Raw genomic sequence first — 14749 nt, 5'->3', positions numbered from 1 at the left:
ATGGTGAAACCCTGTCTCTACTGAAAATACAAAAATTAGCTGGGCGGTGGCGTGTGCCTGTAATCCCAGCTACTCGGGAGGCTGAGGCAGAAGAATTGCTTGAACCTGGGAGGTGGAGGTTGCAGTGAGCCAACATCGCGCCACTGCACTCCAGGCTGGGCAACAGAGTGAGACTCCATCTCAAAAAAAAAAAAAAAAAAAAAGCATGAAGAAACAGAGATGGCCAACTCCCGCCTTGGGGTATTGGCTGGGGGAAGGAGGGGCTGGGCAGTGGTTAGAAAAGACAGGCTTCCCAGCAGGTGCTAACTGGACATTTGAGAGTAGGACATAAGGGAGGCCACCCTGTGGAGAGGAAAGCTCTCTGCCTGCAGTATGTGAATACCTGGCACAGGACCAAAGCCCTCTCATGCCACCTCCCCAGCCCCTCAACTCCTACCCAGCCTTCAGGGCCCATTCCAATGCAACTTCTTTTTTTTTTTTTTTGAGACCCGAGTCTCGCTCTGTCGCCCAGGCTGGAGTGCTCACTGCAAGCTCCACCTCCCAGGTTCATGCCATTCTCCTGCCTCAGCCTCCCGAGTAGCTGGGACCACAGGCGCCCGCCACCTCGCCTGGCTAATTTATTGTATTTTTAGTAGAGACGGGGTTTCACCGTGTTAGCCAGGATGGTCTCAATCTCCTGACCTCGTGATCTGCCCGCCTCGGCCTCCCAAACGGCAGGGATTACAGGCGTGAGCCACCGCGCCCAGCCTCTAATGCAACTTCTACCACAAAGTCCTTCCCAGGCTCCCAAAGTTGTCCTGCCTCCCGCCTTTGAATCCTTGTGGCAATAACACTTCTTATGCCCTCTCTTGGGTTTCAGATATTGGCATATTTCTCTTTTCCCTGTTAATACATATGAAGCTCACTGTGACTGTGGACTGCGTCTCACTTCTTTCTGCATTTCTCAGGGTGCCTGGCACACAGGCTGGAGATGGGAACACCCAGCTGATTGCACTGGACCCTGCTTGGGTTATCTCTGATGTGAGGCTGAGAGTCTTCATCATCCAGTTTTGGATATCACAATCTCAATTTTTATTTTTTGAGACGGAGTCTTGCTCTGCTGCCCAGGTTGGAGTGCAGTGGTGTGATCTTGGCTCACTGCAACCTCCGCCTTCCAGATTCAAGCGATTCTCCTGCCTCAGCCTCTGGAGTAGCTGGGATTACAGGTGCCCACCACCATGTCTGGCTAAGTTTTGTAATTTTATTAGAGACAGCGTTTCGCCACGTTGGCCGGGCTAGTCTCTAACCCCTGACCTCAGGTGATCCACCCACCTCGGCTTCCCAAAGTGCTGGGATTACAGGAGTGAGCCACTGCGCCCAGTCTGCAATCTCAATTTGATCCCACAGACAAATCCCAGAAGGATGAAAACAAGTTTGAATTATCTTCCTACTGCCTTGCTTGGATCACAACATCATCATGATATGATTTCCCTCTGGGAGTCCTGGCTCAGAGTGGTGCTGCTAGAAGAATTTTGAGGGCAGAAGCTAGGCGAGACAGGGAACACACAGCCCATTGCTGGTCTTCTGAATGGGAAGTTCTGGCTTTTCACAGTAACTGTGAATGTCTATAACTAACTCATGTTTACTTTTGCTGAGGTTAGTTTCAATCACTGGCACTTTCATGCTCGTGTGTACAAGGGTGTGAATGGGTCACCTAGCTAGTTCAGTTCTGTTCATTTATTCAACAACCAACAAGAGCCTTCTACAGACTGGGCCCTGTGCTTGGAACTGAGGATATGATAATAAACCAGACAGATATGGCCCTTGAACTCATGGGGCTACATTCTAAGTAGGAGACAGACAACAAGAAAACAACTACAGGCCAGGTGCGGTGGCTCACACCTGTGATCCTAGCACTTTGAGGTGGGCATATTGTCTCAGCTGAGGAGTTCGAGACTAGCCTGGGCAACATGGCAAAACTCCATCTCTACTAAAATACAAAAAATTAGCCGGGCATGATGGTGCACGCTTGTAATCCCAGCTACTCAGGAGGCTGAGGCATGAGAATCACTTGAACTCGGGAGGCAGAGGTTGCAGTGAGCTGAGATCATGCCACTGCACTCCAGCCTGGGAAGAAAACAACTACGGTTTGAGAGAGGCGTTATGAAGCAAAGAATCAGGGCACTGTGAGAAGACACAGTGGGAAAGCACTGGAAACAGTGGATACCCCAGGAAGGGTGCTGGAGGATGAGAAGGTGCTGCCCAGGCAACAGACGAGGGAGAGACTTCCCGGTCCAGAGGCCTACAGAGGCAGGTAGGCTCGAGGAGCCTTCAGAAGGCCTGTGCGGCTGAAGCACAGTAAGCTGCGCAGGGGTGGGGCTGGAAGAGGCTGCAGTCAGACTGCGCAGAGCCCTTTTGGATGGGACAAGGGGTTGGATGTTTTGGAGCATTTGGAGCAGGGCACTAACAGAACAGACCCCAGCAGACAACCTAACATCTGTCCTCCCTGCAGCTCTGTGCTCTGCTTATCGCTTCTATAAGCAGTAATACTTACGAAGGGATAAAAACCTTATTTCTTTATGGAGAATGATTTCCCATAATGGAAGCAAAGAGAAAGCGAAGAGGCATAAGAAAGTGATAGTTCTAGGCTAGGTATGGTGGCTCACGCCTGTGATCCCAGCACTCCTGAGGTGGGAGGATGGCTTGAGTCCAGCAGTTTGAGACCAGCCTAGGAAATGTAGCAAGACTCTGTCTCTACAAAAAATAAAAAATATTAGCCAGGGATGGTGGCAAGTACCTGTATTCCCAGCTACTTGGAAGACTGAGATGGGAAAATCGCCTGAGCCCAGAAGTCAAGGCTGCAGTGAGCTGTAATTGCTTACTGGGTGTCAGAGTGAGACCCTGTCTTAAGAAAAAGAAAGAAAGTAATGGTTCTTGGGCAAAAGTTTTATGGGGAAACTAAACAGTATAAGAGGCATCTGTAAATTCAGGGAAGCTTAAAGGTCTTGGGATGTAAAAGTCAAAGGTCTCTTGTGGATCAGGGTTTCTCAGCTTGGGCACTGTGGAAATTTGGGGGCCAGGTCTTTTTTCATGATGGGGGCCTGTCCTGTGCATTGTAGGATGTTTAGTGACATCCCTGGCCTTTACCCACTAGGCGCCAGTAACAACCTCTCTCCAACCATTAGTGTCCTGACAATCAAAAATGCCTCTAGACACTGCCTACTGTCCTCTGGGGGGCAGAATCACCACTAGTTGACAACCACTGCTGTAGAGAGAGGTACAATGAAATAAGCATGCTCCCAAAAGAGACTTACGAACCTTTAAGAACTTTACAAAGAAATGAATGAAGAGAGAAACTACAGTTGAGAACAGAAATGGGTAATTGCAGTTGTCTTGCTTTGCGGCAATTTTTTCAGTTCCAAAGCAAGCCCTGTGTGTTTAGTGGGCGCTCAGGGAATCCTGCAGGGTAATGTAGGACTTCTCTGCTTTCTGAGGACTGCAGCAGTCCTGGCAAGCATTCAATCCTCTTTATCTTCTGTAAAGGTAATCAGTGAGGGCCAATCACAAGGAGCAGACATAGAGGCAGGAAGCAAATCTGGGCTGTGCCACAGGCTGGGTCAGGAGGGGTTGTGGGGAAGGAAGAGAAAGGAGACCTTCTCTTCTGTTGGTCGTGGGACGGTTCTGTGGGCCAGACTCTGGGAAGTAGTGGCAGAAAGCTGAGGAACAGGCTCTACTGCAGTCTCGTTAATGAAGACCAATGCATGCATCCTAAACTGAGTTACCTCCAATTCTCACCTCTTCCTCTGTGGCTGCACTGGAGGAGGCACAGGCACTGCTCCTTGGGACTGCTGGCCTGCTCTCCTATGCTCTAGAGAGCTCAGTGCAGCATCCCACATGCCTCACCTCCACCCAGCAGCCTCACTCATGACCTGCATGGGGCAGATGTCACCAGTATCTTTCAACAGCTTCCCTTCTGACAGTTGTCAAAGGAAACAGAAGGCAGCAAAGATGCGGAAGCAATGACTAGGATTTCAGGGTGTGAAACAAGCACTCTCTCCTTCGAAAGCAACCACAACAATCTTGAGCAGGAGCCAGCAGGCAGAGGCACCCTCAGCGGCTGATCCTTCTGTCGGGCGTGACCTACGGCATCCTGTATTTTGATCACACGACAGCCACTTCAGTTCTGTGTCACTCCTGGTCCTCATAAATGGAGAAACAGACATGCCTGTCCTGAGATCCCTTATGGGGACATGTACCTGTCTGAACCATGTTCCTGTGTTCAGCACTATCCTTGAGAGAGTGGGACATCTGAGCCACCTAGGTGGCTCATCTACTTGTTACAAATATTTTAGGCAGAATAATTCAAGCTAAAGCGAACATCCTTGGAACTCCTGAAGGGGAAAAGAACTCAAAATAAATGAGGCAATAAAGAACTAAGGAGAAGCTTTGTCTTGTAAATGACCATGGGCTGAAGCACATGTATGAATTACATGCCCCCTTTCTTGGTTTCCCAAGGCAGCCAGAGCAGAGTTCTGTTCACATTGTCTTGAGCTGGGGCCTGCAGGGGTAGTCAGAGCAGCATCTGCAGCAAGTTAGTTCCACAGCTTATCTGAACTCAGTGACAACAAACTCTTCTGGTTGTACAGAGGACCAAGAATTGTTCCAGGATGGGGGAGTGAAGGAACCCTTAGGAAGCAGGTGTCTTCTCCCCTCAGAACACTGACCACTATACCTCCTGTTTGATGCCACATCATCCCCACCCCACCCCACCTCCTCCCTACATCTCTCTTCACCAGTAGGATAAGAGAACACAAGCACTTGTTTATGGCCAATGCCCAGAGCTGGCCCTCTGGGCAACAAAGACCCTGAACGAAATAAAACACATAGGAGATGGAGAACAAAAAAGGGCAGAGGGCACTGAAGCTTGCGGGCCTAACTTCCTGATTTCCTGTGGGCACGTGACTTGTGAAAGGACCCCTTAAACAACCGGACACACAAGAAATGGGGACATATCAAAGTGTTTTCCTTACAAAACTTACTTACAGGGATGACTCATTTCCTTATCTTTAAGTTTACAGATGTTGTAAGAAAAAGCAGGAACTGTGGTGACTTTTATATTAATAGACAGCATGGAGATTTCATCGCTGACAGCAGGAGGCTGAGAGCTGTTACATAATTCCACAAACGAGAAGGACAGTATTCATTCCATTCCAGGGTTCATGAAAGACTTCCCCTGAGAGGCCAGGTGCAGTGGCACACAGCTGTAATCCTAGCACTTTGGGAGGACGAGGCAGGTGGATCACCTGAGGTCAGGAATTCAAGATCAGCATGACCAACATGGTGAAACCCTGTCTCTACTAAATACAAAAAAATTAACCAGGCGTGGTGGTGCATGCCTGTAGTCCCAGCTACTTGAGAGGCTGGGGCAGGAGAATCGCTTGAACTCAGGAGGCGGAGGCAGTGAGCCGAGATTGCGCCATTGCACTCCAGCCTGGGCAACCAGAGTGAAACTCTGTCTTAAAAAAAAAAAAAAAAGACTTCCCCTGAGAAATTACAGAGGTGAAGGGTGAAGAAGGCTCCTTTACTGCCACACATGAATGGCACGGGCCCAATAGGAAGACTCTGGAATCAGGAAGGCTTTCTTCCAGCTGTGAAGGAAGTACTCTAAGACATTTTCTTGTGGAGACACTTCCTTGTCCGTCACACCACAATGCTAGTCTGTGAAGCGAGCAGAAAAAGACCAGGGATCCCCAGGCTAGGAAGCTATGTACAAGGCAGGGCAGCTGTTGAAGGCAGGTCAAGTTCTAGAAAGAAGACTCTTGCTACTTAGGGCAGTGCTGCTTTTGCCTGGGATAGTTGGTAACAACCTGAGTCAACCATATCTGATTATTCCAACCCTCTGGCTACTTATCCAGACAAGATGGCCCTGTGATGTAACAACTATGACCAATCATACGTTACACAGAGAAGATAAACTGAGTATGTGTTGGGGGCAGCGAGAGGTAACACAGACCTAAGACAGTGAAATCAATCATGCTAGCTGTTCTAATTGCAGAGTCCACCAAACTGTAATTAGAAGTCTTTGTATGCTTTCGCTGCTTCTTACGCCATCCAAGACTATAAAAGTTGTGCAATTTAAAATTCAGTAAAGATCAAAGCGGTTTCCAACTACTGAGATGAGCAAAACCCAGAGTCAACAGCTGTCAATCACTGTTCACCTGAAGGGCAGCACTGCAGGCAAGTGGTAGCCTGGAGATGAACATTATTTATTTATTTTTGAGACGGAGTTTCGCTCTTTTTGCCCAGGCTGGAGTGCAATGGCTCGATCTCAGCTCACTGCAACCTCCGCCTCCCAGGTGCTCCTGCCTCAGCCTCCCGAGTAGCTGGGATTACAGGCACATGCCACCATGCCTGGCTAATTTTGTATTTTTAGTAGAGACAGGGTTTTACCATGTTGGCCAGGCTAGTCTTGAACTCCAGACCTCAGGACATCTGCCCGCCTGGGCCTCACCAAGTGCTGGGATTACAGGCGTGAGCCACCGCGCCTGGCTCAGGATTAACATTACAAACAGCACGGCGATTTTGTTTGGTTTGACCACTCTGACAAACACCTTAAAAAGAGAATAAATCTGACTTACATTCTGAGCCACCAGAGTAGCCGTGTAGCCGCTGCCCCATGGAACTCCCCCATCCTGCTTCCACCACGGTCTGCTCAAGCAGCAGCACTCACTAGTCCCATCCCCAGGAAGCAGTGTGCTTTTCTAGAAGCCAGGAACACTTCAGTGAGCAAAAGGTTCTATAAGTCACACTCACGTAGGAAGAATAGAGTTCCCCCGTCTCTGTAATTTCACCCGCCATTTCCAAAAGTGAGGAAGCGCTGGCAGCCGAGGTTCCTTAGGTGCAGGGGCGGCAGCTGCTGCACCTCCTTAAAACAAAAGAGCGGAGTTCACCTGTCTGATGGACTGAGATGGGGTGGGAGGAGGCTTGCAGCCTTTCCCCGCCACCTCTAGTTCTTTGATCACAGACACTTAGGGCCTCAGTATCTGTCACAAGACTCACCCCCGAGGGAGGGGTCACCCCGGATGACAGAAATCTGGACGATTTCTTCTAACTTCTCCCTTGCTGTGCGGGACACTGCTCTGTGGCCAGCACGGATGTTTTCAATGTTGCTCGGAGTGCAAGTGATTGAAGGGGCCTCTAAAGTCACTAAGTCTCACCCACCACAAGAGCCCCCTTTCCACGCTCTGGGGTGGTGATCCCCATTTAATCACAGCAACCAGGAGCTCACTACCACACAGGGGAGCCCAAAGAACCGTCTGCCGCCTCTGCCTAGGGCAGGGAGCTGGGGGCTTTCCTACATTATCCCTCCAACCCCACTCAAGGCCCCAAGGCCTTCTTTTCTTAACGGGGCCTCCACTCCCTGGCCCAGCCTACTCTCTTAGGGTTCCCCACCCTCAAAGCTCCCTCTTTTCTCAAGAGCCCCACTCCCAGCCTCTCCCTCTCTCTGCCTCCTGGAGGAGTCCCGAGTCTGATGCAGCCCCGCCCCAACCTATCCCATCCCGTCCAGTCCTCTCCCGCCCGTCCCGTCCCGTCCGGTCCCGACTCGACCCGACCCGACCCGACCGACACCTGCAGCACAGCCAGCTCCGAAGCCTCCACCTCCCGCCAGTAGGCTGCCGCCGGCGCCAGCTGTCCCGCACCGGCGTCCGCAGCGCGCATGCGCCCGCTCCGCAGCCCACCTTCTTCGCGCGCGCTGACTGGGCGCCTCGCGGGGGCGGGACCGGGATTGGGGCAAGGCGGCTGCCGTCAGCATGGCGGAAGTGGGCGGGGCGCGCTGTCACGCGCATGCGGGAGGGGCGGCAGCCGCTCGGGCCTGGGAGCGTGGCTGGTTGGAGGAGGTGGATCACCCCTTCTGCAGTGGACGATTTCGTCGGTGGTGGGTGGGTGTGAGCTTGGCAGTACCCGGGTCCGCGTGGTTGGAGGGTCGAGGAGAGTGATCTAGAACGCCACTTAAAGGGGAGGGCCTGAGATTAAGCCCGCCTTGCCCTGAAGTGGTCGGAGGCGGGGAGGAGGGAGTGGCCAGAGCCCCGTGGGGTGGTCGCCACGGTGAGGCTGGAAGCAGGTTTAAGGCAGGGCTGAAAGTTGACTCTAGGTTGGAATCCCTGGACTGGGGCAAGTAATGGGAGCTCTAGAGATAAGGCTTGGTACTTGGTGCTTGGGTTTGAGGAATCGAAGTTCTGGGGAGTGGACGGAAGGAACCGGCAGAAACGGAGCCCGGGCTTGGCCCCCTGGGGTGGGAGTCAAAGATTGTTTAATAATCCTTAACCAGCCTGTTTCTCTTTCTTGCAAGAATTTTTGGAGTCTGTATTCTCTGGAGTGTCTGGAAGGAAAGAATGACGTAAGTCAACTTAGCCCCAGCAGGAAAGCCGGAGCTCCCACCCGAAGTTGGAAATTCGGGGTCCTGAAGTCTTTGCTCTCCCTATCTGCATGCAGGCTGCTACCATGAGGTTGAATCAGAACACCATGCTGCTGGGGAAGAAGGTGGTACTTGTACCCTACACCTCGGAGCATGTGCCCAGGTATCTTTCCTGCTTGACATGGGGTGCGTAGCAGCATCCAGAGCTGTGTAAGGTACAGCCCCAGTCTCAGGGCTGTTTCCCCTAAGAAGAAACATTGGTTGTGAGAAATAACTATATATGAGTGGGGGAAAAAAGGCTGGGTGCCGTGGCTCACGCCTGTAATCCCAGGACTTTGGGAGGCTGTGGCAGGAGGATCGCTTGAGCCCAGGAGTTCGAGACCAGCTTGGGTAACGTAGCGAGACCTCATCTCTACAAAAAACATAAAAATTAGTCAGGCATGGTGGTGCACAGCTGTAGTCCCAGCTACTAGGGAGGCTGAGGTGGGAGGATTGCCTGAGCCCAGGAGTTGAAGACTGCAGTGAGCTGTGATTGCACCACTGTACTCCAGCCTGAGTGACAGAGCAAGAACCTGTCTCAAAAAAAAAAAAAAAAAAAAAAAAAAAAGCCGGCACGGTGGCTGGCACCTGTAACCCCAGCACTTTGGGAGGCTGAGGCAGGCGGATTATGAGGCCAGGAGTTCGAGACCAGCCTGGTCAACATGATGAAACGCCGTCTCTATTAAACATACAAAAAATTAGCAAGACTTGGTGGCAGACACCTGTAATCCCTGCTACTCAGGAGGCTGAGGCAGGAGAAACGCTTGAACCAGGGAGTCGGAGGTCGCAGTGAGCCAAGATCACACTGCTGCACTCCAGTCTGGGCAACAGAGTGAGACTCTGTCTCAAAAAAAAAAAAAAAAAAAGGCCGGGTGTCTCACTCCTGTAATCTCAGCACTTTGGGAGGCTGAGGCAATTGGATCACGAGGTCAGGAGTTCGAGATCAGCCTGGCCAACATGATGAAACCCTGTCTTTACTAAAAATCAAAAAAATTAGATGGGCTTGGTGGCAGGCACCTGTAATCCCAGCTACTTGGGAGGGTGAGGCAGGAGAATCGCTTGAACCGGGGAGGGGGAGGTTGCGGTGAGCCGAGATCACACCACTGCACTCCAGCGTGGGTAACAGAGCAAGACTCTGTCTCAAAAAAAAAAAAAAAAGAAAAGAAAAGAAAAAAGACTGAGCGCAGTGGCTCAGGCCTGTAATCCCAGCACGAGAGGCTGAGGCGGGCAGATCACGAGGTCAGGAGATCGAGACCATCCTGGCTAATACGGTGAAACCACGTCTCTACTAAAAATACAAAAAAATTAGCTGGGCATGGTGGCGGGCACCTGTAGTCCCTACTACTTGGGAGGCTGAGGCAGGAGAATGGCGTGAACCCAGGAGGCGGAGCTTGCAGTGAGCCGAGATTGCGCCACTGCACTCCAGCCTGGGTGATAGAGGGAGACTCCATCTCAGAAAAAAGAAAAGAGACCAGCCTGACCAACATGGAGAAACCCTGTCTCTACTAAAAATACAAAAACATTAGCTGGGTGTGGTGGCACATGCCTGTAATCCCAGCCTGGGCAACAAGAGTGAAACTCTGTCTCAAAGAACAAACAAACAAAAAAAAAAATAGCAGAAGCTGGGGACTGTGACTTCCTTGGAAGGAGCTGCCCATCCTCTTCCCTTTCTTTCTCTCAGCTTGCTTTTTGGCCTTTCAGCAAGGAATTGCTTTATGTAAACTAAAATGTGTAAGAAAAAGACATTGTCTTTTCACCTAATCATAAATTAGTGATGTTTCCCTGGTGTCAGGGATTATGTTCAGTTCTTGGAGACTTAATGTTAGCTTGTCCTTAAACTCTGAGCTGATGAGTTGTGATATCTACCATTCGAAAGGCCAGGACCGAGTCCTGATGGGATTCCTGTGGGGGCAGTTGGCACATGGCTGGTAGGTTGGGATAGGGGTGCTGTAGCTGGGTATTCTCTACTTGTAGTGTTCCGTTTGAGGGTTCCTGGTGCCCTAACTTTGTGGGCATCTGTCCAGCCGCCTTTGTTGAGGTCGGCTTGCCATATACTTCCCCTTCTGGAATTTGAAGAGTGTTTGGTTTCAGACTGCTCTTCCGCACTGATCTGAGACAGGATAGGAAGTTGGACAGATAGAACTGACTTCTGCTGTTCTCGTGTAAGACTAGCTTGCTTCTGGGTCTTGTGCCTGTGGCCCCTGCCTTAGGAGCAGTGATAACCCTTTGGGTGTTCTTTGAGCCCTGTGTTAGCCCTGTGGGGTTCTGGACCCTCACATTATAAGGTGTCAGACATGCCTCTGAATGAGTCCTCCATGTCTAAGGTCACCCCTCTGTCCCAGCAGGTATCACGAGTGGATGAAATCAGAGGAGCTGCAGCGTTTGACAGCCTCAGAGCCGCTGACCCTGGAGCAGGAGTATGCCATGCAGCACAGCTGGCGGGAAGATGCAGACAGTGAGGAGTGCCTCCCACTCCCCCTAGCCCTGGTACTGGGAGGGCTGATCCACAGTCAGTCTCCAGGTTCCCTCCCTTTTCCAGTCCCGCTATAGAAGCTTTGTGAAAAGCCTGAAAGGTGCTGGAACTCCTGTATTCTCATGCCCCTGAAGCCAGTCCCTGTGGCTGACCCTTCCGTCCTCTTCCCCACCCACTGCATTGGGCTTGGAAGGATGTAGAGAAAGTAGAGCATCTGGGGCTCTGGCTGTAAATTTCCGCCCTGCCCCTCACATCCCTCACCACAGCCTAGTGTGACCGTGCTCCTCTGTCTTCCCTGCTCTCTGAGAATTTGGTTGCTGGTTGGAGAGGCTTTTTCTGTAGGAGGCAGATTTGGAGTTTTTTTTTTTTTTTTTTTTTTTTTGAGGCGGAGTCTCGCTCTGTCGCCCAGGCTGGAGTGCAGTGGCGCGATCTCGGCTCACTGCAAGCTCCGCCTCCCGGGTTCACGCCATTCTCCTGCCTCAGCCTCCTGAGTAGCTGGGACTACAGGCGCCCGCCACCGCGCCCGGCTAATTTTTTTTGTATTTTTAGTAGAGACGGGGTTTCACCATGGTGTCGATCTCCTGACCTTGTGATCCGCCCGCCTGGGCCTCCCAAAGTGCTGGGATTACAGGCGTGAGCCACCGCGCCCGGCCAGATTTGGAGTTTTGTAATGAGCTGAAGGAAGCTCTGGGACCCCCTCTTCTCCTGGCAGACTCAGAGATGCTGGTGTTCTGCAGTGCTGTGGTTTGGGTAGGAATACCATCCTCTCTTCTCTCCTCTGGGAAGTGTGTGCGATAGCCCTGTCACCTCCTCCTCAGAGTGTACCTTCATTGTGCTGGATGCCGAGAAGTGGCAGGCCCAGCCAGGCGCCACCGAAGAGAGTTGCATGGTGGGAGATGTGAACCTCTTCCTCACAGATCTAGAAGACCCCACCCTGGGGGAGATCGAGGTCATGATTGCAGGTTTGTTTCACCTAGCCCTGCCTTCCCCCGACTCTTGGCTGTCAGATATGCTGACTGTCAGATATGCTAACTCTGAGCCTGCAGAGGCCGCATAGGGTGGGCACTCACAGGGCTCACTGGGAGGCTCCATGTCGGTGAGCCCAGGGCCTGGCTGGGCAGCCTGCCCACCTAGCCCCCCTCAGCCTGGTACACCCCCAGGCACATCACTTTACTCCTTGTGCTTAGGTGTGAACTTAACCCTTGGTATGGGGTAGATTCAAGGATGGTCAGTCCCATACTTGGGGTGGGCTGGGGACCCTCAGAAAATGGTCTTCTCTGGAGCATCTTGTCATATTACAGGGGGAGGCTCTCCTGTTTCTGCTCCTTCTTGGTCCTCAGTTTCCCCCAAGTGGCTACTGACTATCCCCGTGAGGCAGCCCACTGACTCCATGAGGTAAAGGAGTCAGCTTTGAAGTCAAATTGCCGGCCACTGCACTCCAGCCTGGGCGACAGAGCGAGACTCCGTCTCAAAAAAAAAAAAAAAATTGCTGGGTTGCAAGCTGAGGCCTTTCGCACTTCTCTGTGCTTGTTTCCTCGTCTGCAGAATGGTAATGATAGTAGCAACTTCAGAGTTGTTGAGAATTAAATGAGATGATGTCTGTCAAGTCCCCACACTGGAGCCTGGCACATGGCGTCAGTGCCGCTCCTGTTGTTTCTCCTAGAGCCCAGCTGCAGGGGTAAGGGCCTTGGCACTGAGGCCGTTCTCGCGATGCTGTCTTACGGTAAGAAAGTGTGAGCAGACAATGCGGGAAGTGGCCAGGCCTCAGGTGAACCTTGTTCAGGTCTGAGGGTTGGGGGCAGGTGAAGGTTCCTCCTCTGCAGCTTGGGACAGGAGGGGTGGGGGTAGGCGCCTCCTTACTTGCCCCTTTCTCATCTCTGCGAGGAGTGACCACACTAGGTCTGACCAAGTTTGAGGCTAAAATTGGGCAAGGAAATGAACCAAGCATCCGGATGTTCCAGAAACTTCACTTTGAGCAGGTAAGGATGTCCTTGGGCGGAGTGGGGCCTAGACCTGGGTGGTGGGCCTGGTGGTGTTAATACTGTAACTTAGCAGGCTTTGTTCTCTCTGGCTCACGTAGGTGGCTGCGAGCAGCGTTTTTCAGGAGGTGACCCTCCGACTGACAGTGAGTGAGTCCGAGCATCAGTGGCTTCTGGAGCAGACCAGCCACGTGGAAGAGAAGCCTTACAGAGATGGGTCGGCAGAGCCCTGCTGATGGCTGGGCCTTGTGGGCAGCCACCCTGTGTGAGCAGGGTGTTGGGCCCACGCACTCCAAAGACCAGAGCCCTGCACTGGGAGAGTGCTCCTGGCCCAGCCCCAGGCTGGGAATCACCTTTCTGGGCCCTTCAGACTGTGGCGGGGCTTGCTGTGGCCTCCCTCCAGCTGGTGGTATGGCTGAGCAGACTCTAGGGCCAGGGCCAGTCCCCTTCTCCCCTCCTGGCCAAAGCCAGACCCAGACTCTAGGAAACTGGAATGGAGGGCAGGACTCCATGGGAGATGTTGGGATGAAGGTGGGAGCTGGAGGTGCAGGGGTACCTGGAGCACGGATGGGAGTGGAGAGACCTTTCTCCTTGGAGGCCAGAGGTTCTGCCCTGGCTGGGAGTGAAGCTCCAGGCATGGCCAGCTTTCCTGGTTTTCCCATTTAGTCTGTGTCAAGAGCTACCAGGAGGCCCAGCCTCTGTGTCCACTCAAGGGCAGCTTGGTCCTCTTGTCCTGCGGAAGCAGGCTGCTGTGACCCTGGGAGCTTGACCCGGGAACAGGTGGTCCAGAGAGAGTGTGGCCTGGCCCCTCAACCTAGCGTCCCTCCTCTCTCCTGGAGCCAGTCTTGAATTTAAAGGCATTAGTGTTGGATACAGCTCCTTGTGGCCGGAGAACACCCCTCTGTTGATGAAGCTCAGGGGGCACTGAGGAAGCAGAGGCCCCTCAGGGTGCCCTCCTGAAGACAGTGTCAGGCCATCAGCTATGTCCCTCTGGTGCTCTCACATCGGCTCCTCACCCTGCACATCTAGGAGCAGCTGCACCTGACTGGCCACGCGGGGGCAGTGGAGGCACAGGCTCAGGGTGGCCGGGCTACCTGGCACCCATGGCTTACAAAGTAGAGCTGGCCCAGTCTCCCTCCACCTGAGGGGAGCACTCTGACTCCTAACAGTCTTCCATGCCCTGCCACCATCTGGGGTGGCTGTCAAGAAAGGCCGGGCATGCTTTCAAAACACAACCACAGGAGGCTTGCAGGGTATTTGCCAGGCGGGGAAACAAGTCTTAGATAAGTAAGGTGACTTGCCTAAGGCCTCCGAGCCCCCTTGATCCTGGAGTCTCACACCAAACTACATGTGAAAAACTGACACTGAAAACATGCCTCAGGATAAAACGAACATCATAAAATGAACGTGTTGTTTGCCGTGGCTCCCTTCGTTCCACATGTACCTCAGCAATGGGAGTTCCCTCGAGGCCACCCATTCCTTCCACCAGTGTTCAGGTTAATGAAGAGTCAAAGGTCCCCCAGGGCTTCCCCATCTGGCAGATGAGGTAGGGAGGGGCCCCTGTCGGGAGGAATCTGTCAGGGGCCACAGGATAGAAGCAAGGGTGGGGTGGGGACAGGTCAGCTGAACAGGGTGCTGTTGTGATAAGGGTTTTGGATGGTTCCTCTAACAAGGAGCAGATGGCCAGATAGTGACTGGTCTGTGGACACGGCCCACTCCCTGATTCCAGATCTTCCTGCTTTACTCATTCCTCTCTGCCCACAGCCTGTCTTCTGAGAGGTGTCCTTTGGATTGGGTGGAGACTAGCCTGGGGGCACCTTCCTTCTGAGCACCTGCCTGGAAGCTCCCGGCCCTGGAGCCTAG

The 14749-nt window shown here is 52.6% G+C and overlaps 2 protein-coding genes across 8 annotated transcripts in view; one reads left to right on the top strand and one right to left on the bottom strand.

Moving 5' to 3' along the window:
• The window catches only part of TMEM104 (transmembrane protein 104), a 63171-nt gene extending 55446 nt beyond the window's left edge, over window positions 1-7725 (bottom strand). For both annotated transcript variants that reach the window (XM_010387646.2, XM_010387645.2), the window contains exons 1-2: window positions 7609-7725; window positions 6793-6904 (exon numbers count right to left, since the gene is read on the bottom strand). In XM_010387646.2, the coding sequence (XP_010385948.2) occupies window positions 6793-6837 (45 nt within the window). In that variant the 5' untranslated portion in view covers window positions 6838-6904; window positions 7609-7725. The remainder of the gene's footprint in view (window positions 1-6792; window positions 6905-7608) is intronic.
• Window positions 7726-7832: 107 nt separating this feature from the next.
• NAT9 (N-acetyltransferase 9 (putative)) lies at window positions 7833-14288 on the top strand. 6 transcript variants are annotated; one of them, XM_030923765.1, is made up of 8 exons: window positions 7839-7919; window positions 8330-8377; window positions 8473-8558; window positions 10780-10889; window positions 11726-11869; window positions 12571-12630; window positions 12795-12886; window positions 12988-14288. In XM_030923765.1, exons 3-8 carry the CDS (start codon window positions 8482-8484, stop codon window positions 13120-13122), a joined length of 618 nt encoding a protein of 205 aa, XP_030779625.1. In that variant the 5' UTR covers window positions 7839-7919; window positions 8330-8377; window positions 8473-8481; the 3' UTR covers window positions 13123-14288. The 6 variants fall into 6 exon arrangements, with proteins under 6 accessions (XP_030779624.1, XP_030779623.1, XP_030779625.1 ...); XM_010387653.2 differs by having other exon boundaries at window positions 12792-12886; XM_010387650.2 differs by having other exon boundaries at window positions 10777-10889; window positions 12792-12886.
• The last annotated feature ends 461 nt before the right edge of the window (window positions 14289-14749 follow it).

This window comes from Rhinopithecus roxellana, chromosome 19, assembly GCF_007565055.1.
Source record: "Rhinopithecus roxellana isolate Shanxi Qingling chromosome 19, ASM756505v1, whole genome shotgun sequence".
In the NCBI taxonomy this organism is placed as follows: Eukaryota; Metazoa; Chordata; class Mammalia; order Primates; family Cercopithecidae; genus Rhinopithecus; species Rhinopithecus roxellana.
The sequence above is the reverse complement of the archived record's forward strand: the minus strand, read 5'-3'. Positions and strand labels throughout refer to the sequence as shown.